At 41.0% G+C, this 14,611-nt stretch overlaps 1 protein-coding gene across 4 annotated transcripts in view; it reads left to right on the top strand.

Moving 5' to 3' along the window:
• The window catches only part of LOC117521584 (casein kinase I-like), a 65,178-nt gene extending 62,748 nt beyond the window's left edge, over positions 1-2,430 (top strand). For all 4 annotated transcript variants that reach the window (XM_034182913.1, XM_034182910.1, XM_034182911.1 and 1 more), the window contains one exon: positions 1,774-2,430. In XM_034182913.1, the coding sequence (XP_034038804.1) occupies positions 1,774-1,828 (55 nt within the window). In that variant the 3' untranslated portion in view covers positions 1,829-2,430. The remainder of the gene's footprint in view (positions 1-1,773) is intronic.
• Positions 2,431-14,611: the final 12,181 nt, after the last annotated feature.

Below are 14,611 nucleotides of genomic sequence, written 5' to 3'. Positions count from 1 at the left end.
AGAGGAGACCGCCCGCCTCCTCCATTTGCACGGAAAAGAAGGCACATAGCCAGCAGGGAGTTACGCAATTTCATTGGCTGAGAAAACTAAAGTTAAAACAAACAACCAAAAGAAAAAAAACAAAAACAAAAGTAACTCCCCTAGAGTGTCTTTTTTGGGGTTACTTGTCGGTTCAAAGTCCAAGAATCTAGAAAGTTCATTTGTATTTCTAAACATATGCAGGGTGGTTTTTTGTTGTTTGTTTGTTTTTTGTTTTGTTTTTTTAACTCACTTTTTGTCATTCCCACAATGTTATTCCTCTCTCCTACAGCATCAGTAACAATTGCATGTGCATATATATACAGATTCTTTATCGTCATTGTAACCAGTACAAAGAAAGTTAAGGTGCAAGCCTTTCAGTGCAAATATAAACCTGAATAAACCTTGTGCCAACTTGAGAGGTCTGAAGAAAAAAAGAAAAATAACCATAAAATTTAACCAAATGAAAGTATGTCCAGAGCCCAAATTAAGGAAGAAAAGAAAAGACAATTATTCAAATTAGGCAACGACATCATTTGCTGTTACGGGCCAGTCCTCGGCCTACTTGTGCTCATTCTTTGCACCGTGCACATTTACTTAAAAAATCTATTATTATTATTATTATTAAAACTTTATCTTTGTAGTGGCGTTCAGTATGGCTTGGTAGATCTCAATACACTTTCAACTTTAAAAGTAGATCTTGGTTCAAAAAAAGGTTGGGTACCCCTGGTGTATTCCTTCTTGTTGCCACTGAACAGGTAAAAATGTCATTAGAAGTGTCTGCTTTCAGATCCGTTTCCCTGTGGACCTGAGCGTGCACGTTTATTTCAATAAATGTAAGTAAACTTTTTAACAGTCTCTTAAACAGCCAGCTGCCTAGATGTCCTCCTCCTTTGCTGCTCTCCAATGAGGTATCACAACTGCTGCAGAGGGTTTCTTTTTTTTTTCAGCATGCGCTCCAAGCAGCATGTTGCACAAAGGGTTGGCATCATTCTGTGTTGCCAAACATTGTTCTCTTTAATTGAACACACTCACTCACTTATCTTCAACCGCTTACTCCAATTACGGGTCACTGGGGGGGGCTGGAGCCTATCCCAGCAGACATGGGGTTTGAGACAGGGTACACCCTGGACAGGACAGTGGAGCAGAAAAAGGCAGACTTGTGTGAAAGCAGTGTATTTCACAAGAACTATCAGAAGGTGAGGTCCGTGATGACTCTGTTTGTGTTCCTAAATCAAGACCATCTGCTTCAATGACATGACAACCTGAATATGCACATCATGAATGGACAGCATTTAAATAGATTTTAAATAGTTTTCCCCCTCTGCGCTGATGCAGCCACTCAAAGTGCTTTACAGTGATGCTTCATAATTTCTCACACACACAGTGCGCCCCAGTTGCACCTTGGGGATTGAGTACCTTGCTGGGCACCTTAGTGAGTTTCCCGTTTGACGGGGAACCGAACCAAGGATTCTCTGGTCACATTCATGCATGGTTGGACAGTGACACAATTTTGGTAGTTTTTCCTCCTTTCAAGTTAATATGCAGTTCATCTGTTTTCAGAGGCCATAAGTAATTGGACAAACTGTGTGACAAGCAGCTGAATTTGCATATGGTAGCTGTTCATAGTTTGACAATATGAGGTCAAAACCGGTCTTCTTAAAAGTGAATGAGGCCTTACTTAGTCTGAAAAAAATATCAGACAAATAGCAGAAACTAAGACCAAATGCAATTTTTTTTTTCTGTCTGTTGCAGGTGCTGCTGTTTCTTCAAGAGGACAAAGAGGAAAACTCTCCAGAGACACAAATGAAAGCTGGAGATGACACAAACTGGAATCTTCTGTTTTCACCACGTCTTTCTCCTTCCTGTGAAATGTCCTCTTCACCTTCAGCGCCTCTGCAGTCTAAGACACTGGTCTAAATCAGGCCGTCTGGACTCTTTACAGGCACACACAGTACCACGTTTGCTGTCTGTGGACTGGCTGTCCCACTGATAGGTTTTTATTGTATTTATGGTTGCAAACTGCAGCTGGCCTTTAAACTGGATCGTCACAAACGTCTGTGGGGAAGAAGTGACCAAAAATCAACAAAAGCATCCTGAGTGACTAAGGACTGGATTCAGTGGATTTTCTGCTTCTGTTGTTTTTATTGTCACCCCTCAGCTTCCGCTGGCTGGTTCAGAGGAGGGTATTCATGTAGGCAGCTGGGAGGGACACATGGTCAGATCAGAATAACTGGAAGCAGTTAGACTGACAGAACACACAGGTATAAAAATATGCTGCACAGACTTTATGGACAAACATACAGATCTTGCACATTGTCTGTTTTATTCCCTGGAATCAAAGGAATGACAGTCAGGAGTTTGGTTATTTTCCAGTAACACCGTCTGTTGGGTACATTCACATTTTGGAAAGAATTTTAAATATATATATATATATATATATATATATATATATATATATATATGTATAAATACTTTATTTTGTTTTATTTGGTAGCTACATGTTGACAGTTTGGATCCTGTTTTTGTCATTTGAGTTATTTTAAAAATATTTGTTTTGTAGCTTATGTGTTCCCAAAAAAAGGATTTTGTTTTTTTATTTGTTTTTCAAATTGGAATTTTAGTTTTTTTTTTTCCTTTTTGTTTGTTTGTTTGATATTTTTGTTGGGTTTTTTGCTCCCCTCTGTCTCTCTGGGTTTGAGGACACAAAGTTGGTAAGCTGACATTAAAAACTGCCAAACAATACAAAGACTGATCTTAATTTAACAACACATCCAAATGTTTCAGTTGTTTCCTTTATGATATATTAACAAATGAGTTATTTCAGCTCTTTTTTTCCCCACTTGGAGAAGTCGCAGGATGTGAATCTGCATGTTGATTTCACACACGTTACTTTTACGCTGGATGCCCATCCTGATGTAGTGCCACAGCGCGCTAACAGCTTGGCCATCACACTGCCCTTTAGGACACGTTACCATGTACCTAAATTATTATTACAAATAGTGATGTGCTGATATGTTAAGATGTTGGTCTAGGTTGCCGTTTTCATGAATCTCACCTGTTTCAATGCTTGTCTCATAAAAGGAAAAGCTGTATAAACCCAACAGGATGGTGAGATGGTGTTCACCTTAAAGTTAAGAGTTAAAACTAAGCGATATAGTAATGCAAGATGTGACACCTTCTGCAGACTGATAACACAGTCAAAAAATAAACCATCAAAGATGTTCTCATCACTCAGACTGGCCCTTCATCTCTCATAAAGCAGATCTCTGTGCTTTGAAGTGCAGTCAGTAAATGTAGCCCAGCATCTGTGTAATTCTTCTGTACTCCACTTTGGATTTGAAATTATTTTCTAGTTTGAGTTTTGCTGTTTAACTTTTTGTCTCCATGGTATGAAATACGAGGGGATAGAGATCATCATGTCCATCCATTTTCACTTGTTAGCGTGATATTTCAAGAACCGATTCACCAGTTTAATTCATATTTAGCATAGAGGTGTACTTGGATGTTCACCCCCCCCCCCCCACCAACACCAGGTGATTGCAGTGACCTTGGGGTCAATTCCAAGGTCACATCAAGATATTGTCATTGCCACCCTTGATAGTGTGATATCTCACCCGTTTCATTCATATTTAGCCTAACGGTGCACTTGGGTAATCCCCGATACTTTGTATTACTGATTTGTTGGGACCGGGAAGATATGTCATCTCCTGATGACTGTTTGAGGATGTTTGGGAGTATGAGCAGGTATAGGCTCCATGCAGTCACGTGACATTCAGTGCTGATGTCACCATGTTGGTAAAGGAGACTTGGGATCCTCTTCCTCAACACCCAAGGCAGCCTATTGACATATAAACTCAAAGCACACGTCTGCCACTCTCTAAAAACGTTAAGCACTTGGATAATGTGGGTAAAGAATGGTATGTCGTAAAATGTTCAGTAATTTGGGTACAGGAGCTCTAAAATCAGCCTAGATAGTTAAACTTGCTTCTGTTTCTTATATGAACTACGCAATAAATACAACACTGGTTAAGTTGTCAACCCATGTTATGGCACAAAATTTGGAACAGAGCCAATGCAGACCTGTAAAGTTCCCAACCAATTGTTAGATGAATCAGTCAAAAACAGTGTAATTTATAAAACTACAGATTCATTCTTAAAACTGTGTAGGCAGAAATGTGTTTTCACAGTCTTTTCACCAGACTTTTAAAGCAGTGTGTTCAGGCATGCAATCCTACACACATGCATATATCCAGGGTTGCACATAACTGGCACTGAGGTGCTCGTGCATGCTAAAAAATAAAAGCCGAAAACATGGAGGGATGCCCTTCTCAAGAGAAATGTGTTGACAGATGGTAGGAAAAAGTGCTACCCTCCGTGTTTTCTGATGCACATAATTTATTTTTAGCATGCACGAGAACCTGAGCACCAGTTATGTGCACGCCTGCATATACATATTGCTTATCAAAAGAGAATGTAAAGAGTGAGTCTCCGTTGCAAAAGAAGGGGGAAAGAAATCTCGAATGGTGGTGATGTCATGCAATCTGCAACCTCACCACTAAATGGTGGTAACTCTGACACGCTTAAATTGTCGCTATTCAAGAAAAAGTATAAGTAAAAGTCAGAGCAGTTTACTATTTCGGAACTCTGCCTTACATATCCAACTTGTTTGCTTCAAATTCCTCCATGTCGTTGCCTCTGCCGCTCTTTCTCTGTAAATGGACTACATTTATAAAGCGCTTTTCCATCTGCATCAGACGCTCAAAGCGCTTTACACATCAATGCCTCACATTCACCCCGATGTGAGGGTGCTGCCATGCAAGGCGCTCACTACACGCCGGGAGCAACTAGGAGATTAAAGACCTTGCCCAAGGGCCCTTAGTGATTTTCCAGTCAGGCTGGGATTTGAACCGAGGATCTTCTGGTCTCAAGCCCAATGCCCAAAGTTCAAGATCATAGACTCATATTTCAAGATGAGACATTGAAGAACAGGATTATGATTAGTTGCACCATCTGGCACGAATCTTACTGGGTACAACTACACAAGTTGGATATGAGCTACAAAGTGTGAGAACATTTTTTTTTTTTTTATGTAGGCTGCTGTCACAACTCAGCCATTTTTAACAGTAAGAGGAAGTTATATGATCACACAGTTGAATGTTGTTGACCAGCTGTTAGTCACATGACCACCGGATATCTGATCATGTGTCACATTCTAAAGACCAAAGTTCTGCATGTGTCATCCAAACCAAAGTTCTGTGGAAAATAGTTCAGATTCCTGTGAAAATCTGCCTTCCCCAACCAGATTTTAGATTGTTCTGAAGTGACTCCTCTGAGTGTAGCAGCATGTTGTGTGTCCAATCAACAAGTTTGAAATCGCAACTTCCCCACTGCTTAAAAAAAGGAAAGGTGGGGAAAATACCATTGTTCTTTGTGTTTTAACTGCAGTGATAGAGTGACATCCAAAGTACAGTAATGTTCAGAATAATAGTAGTGCTATGTGACTAAAAAGATTAATCCAGGTTTTGAGTATATTTCTTATTGTTACATGGGACACAAGGTACCAGTAGATTCAGTAGATTCTCACAAATCCAACAAGACCAAGCATTCATGATATGCACACTCTTAAGGCTATGAAATTGGGCTATAAGTAAAAAAAAAAAAGTAGAAAAGGGGGTGTTCACAATAATAGTAGTGTGGCATTCAGTCAGTGAGTTCGTCAATTTTGTGGAACAAACAGGTGTGAATCAGGTGTTCCCTATTTGAGGATGAAGCCAGCATCTGTTGAACATGCTTTTCTCTTTGAAAGCCTGAGGAAAATGGGACGTTCAAGATGTTCAGAAGAACAGTGTAGTTTGATTAAAAAGTTGATTGGAGAGGGGAAAACTTATACGCAGGTGCAAAAAAGTATAGGCTGTTCATCTACAATGATCTCCAATGCTTTAAAATGGACAAAAAAAAAAAAAAAAAACAGACTCGTGGAAGAAAACGGAAAACAACCATCAAAATGGATAGAAGAATGACCAGAATGGCAAAGGCTCACCCAGTGATCAGCTCCAGGATGATCAAAGACAGTCTGGAGTTACCTATAAGTGCTGTAACAGTTAGAAGACGCCTGTGTGAAGCTAATTTATTTGCAAGAATCCCCCGCAAAGTCCCTCTGTTAAATAAAAGACATGTGCAGAAGAGGTTACAATTTGCCAAAGAACACATCAGCCGGCCTAAAGAGAAATGGAGGAATATTTTGTGGACTGATAAGAGTAAAACTGTTCTTTTTGGGTCCAAGGGCTGCAGACAGTTTGTGAGACAACCCCCAAACTCTGAATTCAAGCCACAGTTCACAGTGAAGACAGTGAAGCATGGTGGTGCAAGCATCATGATATGGGCATGTTTCTCCTACTATGGTGTTGGGCCGATATATCGCATACCAGATATCATGGATCAGTCTGGATATGTCAAAATACTTGAAGAGGACATGCCCTTGAAATGGGTGTTTCAACAAAACAATGACACCAAGCACACTAGTAAACAAACAAAATCTTGGTTCCAAACCAACAAAATTAATGCCTCGCAGATGTGAAGAAATCATGAAAAACTTTGGTTATACAATTAAATACTAGTTTAGTGATTCACAGGATTGCTAAAAAAGCAGTTTGAACATAATAGTTTTGAGTTTGTAGCGTCAACAGCAGATGCTACTACTGTATTACTGTGAACACCCCCTTTTCTACTTTTTTTTACTAATAGCCCAATTTCATAGCCTTAAGAGTGTGCATATCATGAATGCCTGGTCTTGTTTGATTTGTGAGAATCTACTGAATCTACTGGTACCTTGTTTCCCATGTAACAATAAGAAATATACTCAAAACCTGGATTAATCTTTTTAGTCACATAGCACTACTATTATTCTGAACACTACTGTATGAAAAGGACACCTTAAGAAGCTACAGATAGTTTTCAAAGGTTTACACCCACTCATCATGCACATGAATGTCATGGTAACAGTGGACTTTGGTATACACGTACATCAAAAAAAAAAGAAAATTGAAAATACGTTCAATAGTTTTGTCAGTTATTTCAGAACATGAACATTTTTTTATATATTTGAGACTCATTACATATAAACTAAAATGTTTCAAGCATTTTTTTTTCATTTTAATTTTAAAATATGGGCCTACAGCAACAAAAAATTCACACTCATCACTCATCTTCAACCGCTTATCCGGGATCGGGTCGCAGGGGCAACACCTCCAGCAAGGGACCCCAGACATTCCTTTCCCAGGCCACATTGACCGCCTCTGTCTGGGGGATCCCCAGGCGTTCCCAGGCCAGTGTGGCGATATAATCTCTCCACCTAGTCCTGGATCTCTGCTGTCTCCTCCCAGATGGACGTGCCTGGAAGACCTCCCTAGGGAGGTGCCCAGAGGGCATCCTTACCAAATGCCCAAACCGCCTCAGCTGGCTCCTTTCAACGCTAAGGAGCAGCAGCTCTACTCTGAGCTCCCCACAGATGACTGAACATCTCACCTTATCTCTAAGGGAGACGCCAGCCACCCTCCTAAGGAAGCCCATTTCGGCTGCTTGTACCCGCGATCTACTTCTTTTGGTCATGACCCAACCTTCATGACTATAGGTGAGAGTAGGAACAAAGACTGACCAGTAGATCGAGAGCTTTGCTTTTTGGCTCAGCTCCCTTTTCGTCACAACAGTATGGCAGAGTGAATGCAATACCACCCCTGCTGCACCGATTCTCTGGCCAATCTCACGCTCCATTGTCCCCTCACTTGTGAACAAGACCCCGAGGTTCTTGAACTTCTTTACTTGGGGCAAGACCGCATTCCCTACCCAGAGTAGGCAATCCATCAGTTTCCTGCTGAGAACCATGGCCTCAGATTTAGAGGTGTTGATCCTCATCCCAGCTGCTTCACACTCAGCTGTGAACTGATCCAGTGAGTGCTGGACGTCACAGACTGATGACTCCAACAGGACCACATCATCAGCCCACCAAACTGGAAATCCTCCATCCTCCCAACTACACCTTGATATCCTGTCCATGGATATCACAAACAGGACTGGTGACAAGGTGCACCCTGGTGGAGGCCAAGCCCCACCAGAAACGAGTCTGACTTACTGCCGAGCATCCAAACACAGTTCTCGCTTTGTGAGTACAGAGACTGGATGGCCCTGAGAAGGGACCTCCTCACTCCATACTCCTGCAGTATCTCCCGGGGTACCCGATCATACGCCTTCTCTAAGTCCACAAATTACTCCCAGGCACCCTTCAGGATCCTTGTGAGAGTGAAGAGCTGGTCGGTTGTTCTGGTAACTAACTTCACTCTGGTAGTTAAACAGCTTCAAGTTGAAGTAGTGTAGAGAAGGACTTTTCTTAAAAAGAACATACCAAATTTCAGCAGATGACACATGGGAAACCTGAGCCTAGATTGCATCTGTTTTCCTACTTTACAATCCTTTTCTGCTCTATTCCAACATGAAGCTGTGAACGGGAATGCAACAGGCAAACGTTGAACCATTTCCCAGTTTCACCACTCACATCCACAATAAGACTATAATTCTTTCAGAGCTATCATGGGTCTCTAGTGGCTTCCCTCCAGCATGGTCACTCAATTTTTGAGAATTGCCTACTTGACATAGATTTACCATACTGTTTGTATTTCTTAATGATTGATGGAAATGATGTACAAGACATATTCAGTGACCTGGAAATGTTCATGTATCCATCCCTTGACAAGAAAACTGGTCATAAAAGTGATGATTTAATACTTAAACTGCCTCCACACCAACTTTTCCAACTTTTTTGGAATACATTACAGGCTTTAAATGCAGGAATGGATGCATATTTAAAAATGAAATGAGATTTTCCACACAAAACATGATTGTCTTGCGTCTCTGCAATGAAACAGAACTCAGAGTAAATGTAAGCATCACTGCAGGTTTTTTTTTTTTTTGTATTTTTCATATTGTACCAACGTTTTCTGATTTGGGGTTACTACAGATACATCGATGGTGATGGCTTTGTATTTTCTTATTCCATCTCTCCTTCCTCAGTTTTGCGAGTTTTTAATTTATTATTTATTTAACTGCGGTCAGCTCTTGTGCAGCGTCTGCCGTAAAACCAGCCTAAACCGGGTTTAAGGAAGTCTGTGAATAGTATGGAGTCTACTTGTGCTCTGGGTGAGAATCATAGACATTATAAAAGCAGATGCTTCATGGACTGCCGCTGCCTATTTGGGCTAACGTATCAGCGCGGCCGCCATCTTGGATGGGTCCCTATTGCGCCCCAGTGCATTTATTTGTACTGCGGAAGGTGTATCCCCAACTACAATGTTCCGTAACTCCTCGAATTTTTACCAGATTTTCCCACAGTTTGATTTGTTAGAAACGGCAGAGATTCAGTTACGATACAGGATGCTGTCACACATTAAAAATATGTGCTTTCATATTGAAATACTTTGTCTTGTGCTCTTTAACAAAGACATATGGAATGGCATATAGATAAATGTACAAATGAATTCATTTTATAATTTAGTAAATAAACTATTCTCTCTCTCTTTCACACACACACACACACACACACACACACACACACACACACACACACACACACACACACACACACACACACACACACACACACACACACACACACACACACACACACACACACACACACACACACACACACACACAGCGGACATCACTTTAATTTCCTCTGCTTCACTCACCAGGTTTTGTTACAAAGAAGAACATTTTTTTCAAGGCCAGGAAAAGAAAGCAATATAATTCCAGGTCATTCCAGGGTCTTAAACGACCTTGTTAGGTTTGCAACTGGGGCTGGGGAGCTAAAACCATTGAAAAAGAACTGCTTTGTGCAGCTTCTTGTGTGTGCTGCCACTCTGTAACTCCAGTGTAGTTATTTTTGTGATGTGGTGCAGCCTTACTTTGTGAAATACAGACTTGAGAATTAGCAACACCTAACGGCACCTATGGCTTATCCTGGGAAACAAAAGTGCATAACAAGTGGGTGGAAATGTGCACAAATGCACTCTTCCTTTTACTGCATTAATGAAATGAAGTGATACTACAACCCCTGGCAAAAATTATGGAATCACCGGCCTCGGAGGATGTTCATTCAGTTGTTTCATTTTGTAGAAAAAAAGCAGATCACAGACATGACACAAAACTAAAATCATTTCAAATGGCAACTTTCTGGCTTTAAGAAACACTATAAGAAATCAGGAAAAAAAAATTGTGGCAGTCAGTAACGGTTACTTTTTTAGACCAAGCAGAGGGAAAAAATATGGAATCACTCACTGGATTCACATGCCTATCTCGGCTGTCAATGCTTACTAGCCCAGTGAGTATAAGAGAAATTGTGGAGAGCTGGGCATGTCCCAACTTGTCCCCTGGCACTCTGAAACAGAGGTGTTCCTTTGTCTCGCTCGATCAGTGAATCGGTCCTGACGCGTGAAGCCTCCGCGCGGCTTTCCGTGACAAAATCTCTTGTTAAAAGTGAAATCTGCCGGAAAATGGCTGATGTCCAGCTCTTGTGATAACCAGAGAAATTGCTCACGACGGTCCCGACTCCACACAGCCATCCGTTTAGAAATGATGTGGTGTTTTCTGCCTCTCGATGGCGGCTCGGAGCGTGGCGCACCGTGCGTCATTGTGGGGCGTCCTTAAAGCTGTAGTAACACTCCTTATTCTCTGTGAAGCCCGAAAAATTTTCACCGAAAGCCAGATAAATTTTTCGAATGGTTTCCAGCTGCTTGTCTCTAACAGTTTCTGAAAAAATTCTGATGGAAAAAAAGCCCAAATCATTCCGCCATTTCCTGACAATGAAAATCCGACGAGGGGGCTGGACCACTCCTCCCACAAGGCGTGCTCACAGGCGAATGACGCAACCGACAGGCGTGGAAAAACTCACGCATGCACACGAAGGTTCAAGCTTGGCTGACGTAAAAACATGAATCAAATCCATATAGTTTTTGAAAAAATAAAAAGGTACAATACTTTTTGGACAGACCTCGTATATTCTGAATCCTCATTAAATGGGGAACAAACTGGTACCATTTTTTAAAAAGTTGAACTGAAAATTACCCCCAAAATAGCCATTTATGTAAGACCATACAGTGTTGTACCATGTGCTTTTCATGCTGCCACTTCTGTCTGTCTTTCTGTCTGTCTGGGATAAACTCCCAAACTATAATATGTAGTCCTAAAAACTATACAGTGGGGAAAATAACTATTTGACCCCCTGTCAGTTTTGCAGGTTTTCCCACCTACAAAGAGGTCTGTAATTGAAGTGTACCTGCGATAAAAATTACAGACCTCTTTGTAGGTGGGAAAACCTGCAAAACTGACAGGGGGTCAAATAGTTATTTTCCCCATTGTATATATTCTGAATCCTCATGACTTGGGAAACAAACTGGTACCATTTTTTTAAAAGTTGAACTGAAAATTATCCCCAAAATAGCCGGCTGTGGGTATGACCAGGCAGATTCAAATTTCCAGTCATGTATATGTGTTGGCCATCTCTGTTTATTTAATTCCTTTCTACAGCACACTCAGCACAGCACAGCCACAGCACACTCAGCAAAACAACAACATGCTTAGGCTGAGGCTGTGGGTATGACCAGGCAGATTCAAATTTCCAGCCCTGTATATGTGTTGGCCATCTCTGTTTATTTAATTCCTTTCTACAGCACACTCAGCACAGCACAGCCACAGCACACTCAGCAAAACAACAACATGCTTAGGCTGAGGCTGTGGGTATGACCAGGCAGATTCAAATTTCCAGCCCTGTATATGTGTTGGCCATCTCTGTTTATTTAATCCCTTTCTTCATCTACTTTATGTTCTCAACTGTTAAGCACCTGACTGTCCTGTACAACCCAGTTTGCTTCCTGTCTGAATACATTCATTTTATGTTTGTAAAATTGCAATGTAAAAACAATGAAATACACCACTACCTCAATTTTGATTCATTGATATTTACATTTACTGTTACCTACCTTTTGTGTGTAATTTTGTTATAAATTTGATTACAAAACAAAGTCTGCATGAAGGACTTCAAATGTGTTTGTCTTTTAACCAAGTATTTCCACTTAGTTTGGGGAGTCCACCTCTTATAGTTCTGCTGGACAAACTTTAGCCCATTTTTTATATATTTATTCAGACATATTTATATTCATATTTATAAGACATCAGCATTACAAAAACAAAGGTTGGGCAATTGTTTTGATTAAAATGATTGGCATTTGGCTTATGTCTAAAACACGATAACACAGGCAGCGCCGGGTACCCCAGCTAGTATTATTATAATAATGTTATATTCTAATCCAATTACATTTTTTTCCGCAAACCTGATTGGTTAATCGTGTGAGATTTCATACCTTATAATATTGGGGTAACGGTGGAAAAGTATTCGACCGCTTCACATTTGGATGTATTACTCCGCGCCCTGACCAGTGTTCTGACAAGATGTCATGACTGTCGACAGTCCAGCGCTCCGAGCAACTGCGCATGCATGCGCAATATTGTCAGGACGCATAACTGTTGATTTATGCGACAAGACACACAATTCAACAGAACACTGGCCGCGCGCAATGCTAATTGTTAGCGCTGTTAGCTGAGAGCAAGAGAAAGTCGCGTACCGACGCTGTCGCTGAAATGGGTGAATTTAAGCTGCCATACAAAAGTATTGATGCTGATTCTGATACAGAATTACCGTTTCACATTTGATGGATTTTCACATTTGATGGATTACTCCACATCCTGGCCGCTGTTGGAGCGACGCTGCCTCACGGTAAGCGCCGCCGACCGAATTACCTACAGAAAAATAAACCGTGCAAAGAATGGAATTGGATTAGAATGGGAATAACCCCCTTGTGTCTGATGATTTGCAGATGTTCGTGCGGTTATTCGGTCGCAAATATCTGTCTTAGTAAAGGTCAATTTGCAACCGTATAACCAGCATGAACAGTGAAGGTGGTCAGAGCAGCAGAGCGTGTGATTCACCAAACACGCAAAGAGAACAAGGTGTCAGTGTGTGTTGGGTATTTTCTCCTCCAAACATTTTTAAACCTTTAACAAGACAAACAGAGTCAAGAAACACCAGTGAGACAGAAAGTCAAATATTACGCGCGGAGTGCGGCCAGGCTGTACACCAAGGCTACACTAAAGTCTGGCCTGCTTTTCCGCTCTTTTTATTAAGAGACGCCCTCATCACATAAACAAGAAACTTGTCCTAAGGGTGGGGGTAATGACGCAAGACAAGTTTCTTCCCATAACATAAACGCATACGTCAAGTGCAGCTGTAAGGAAGAACACTTCAGGTCAGCACATCTCGTTCGTCTGTTGCAGTTATCAGCTGTTTTGCATCTGCCTGGAACACTAAGCATCACAATCAGTCAAAATTCAACCTTCAGTTCTTTTACTCCCAGTCGTTAGCGGCTACGAAAACAAAGTTATGTTATAACAATAAGTACATCCAGTCCTTCATTCCCAGTTCAGATTGACCCCAGAGTGCTAAAACAAAATTGAATTCTCAGGATTGCATTAAGACAGGTGCAAAACAGCACATCTCCGTTCTCATGAGAAAGAAGATAAAGCTAAAACAAGGTTGAATAACACGTACGTTCTCAGGGTGAAGTGCAAAACAGCACAACACCGTTCTCATGAGAAAGAAGACAAAGCTACAAATGTTTAACAGTGATAACATATATATATATATATATATATAAAATCCTTAACAGTGTGTCCTTCGTAAACCATTTTGTTCAGGCAGAGATTGGTTCAGAGGATGTGTTCTTAATCGGGGAGCAAATTACAGAAACCCAATTTGGAATTGAGAAGCATCATTTCATGCTTCTGTCATTTGTGGTGTATGTGTTTCACAAAGTAAGGCTGCACCACATCACAAAATTAACTACACTGGAGTTACAGAGTACCACCACACGCAAAAAGCTGTGCAAAACAGTTCTTTTTCAAGGCTAATAGTTTTCCAGCCCCAGTTGCAATCCTAACAAGGTGGTTTAAGACCCTGGAATGACCTGGAATTATAATTCTTTCTTTTCCTGGTCTTGCAATTAAAGTGATGTCCTCTGTGTGTGAGAGAGAGAAAGTGAGAGAGAGAGAGAGAGAGAGAGAGAGAGAGAGAGAGAGAGAGAGAGAGAGAGAGAAATAAATTCAAATGAACAATCCAAACTTGTTTCTTTACTAAATTATGAAATTAATTCCTTTATACATTTATTTATATCCCATACCATTGTAGTTGGGGATACACCTTTCGCAGTACAAATCAATGCGCGCAATAGGGACCCATCCAAGATGGCGGCCGAGCTGCTACGTCAGCTGCAATAAGCAGCCGCAGTCCATGAGGTGTCTACTTATATAATGTCTATGGCCTTGACGCTCACGCGCTATCTTTGGCTGCCATGTTGTCAGCACGTGACGGTGCTACAGCATGAGATCCTTCGCCATTGGCTGAGAGTAAGATGACGCTTTCCCATTGGCCCTTCTACCGGAATTTTTTTTATCTGTGTATTTTCTTTGCGTGCTGCTGTATTTGTTT

Source organism: Thalassophryne amazonica, chromosome 12, assembly GCF_902500255.1.
Source record: "Thalassophryne amazonica chromosome 12, fThaAma1.1, whole genome shotgun sequence".
NCBI lineage: Eukaryota > Metazoa > Chordata > Actinopteri > Batrachoidiformes > Batrachoididae > Thalassophryne > Thalassophryne amazonica.
This window is presented reverse-complemented; position numbering and strand designations above follow the sequence as displayed.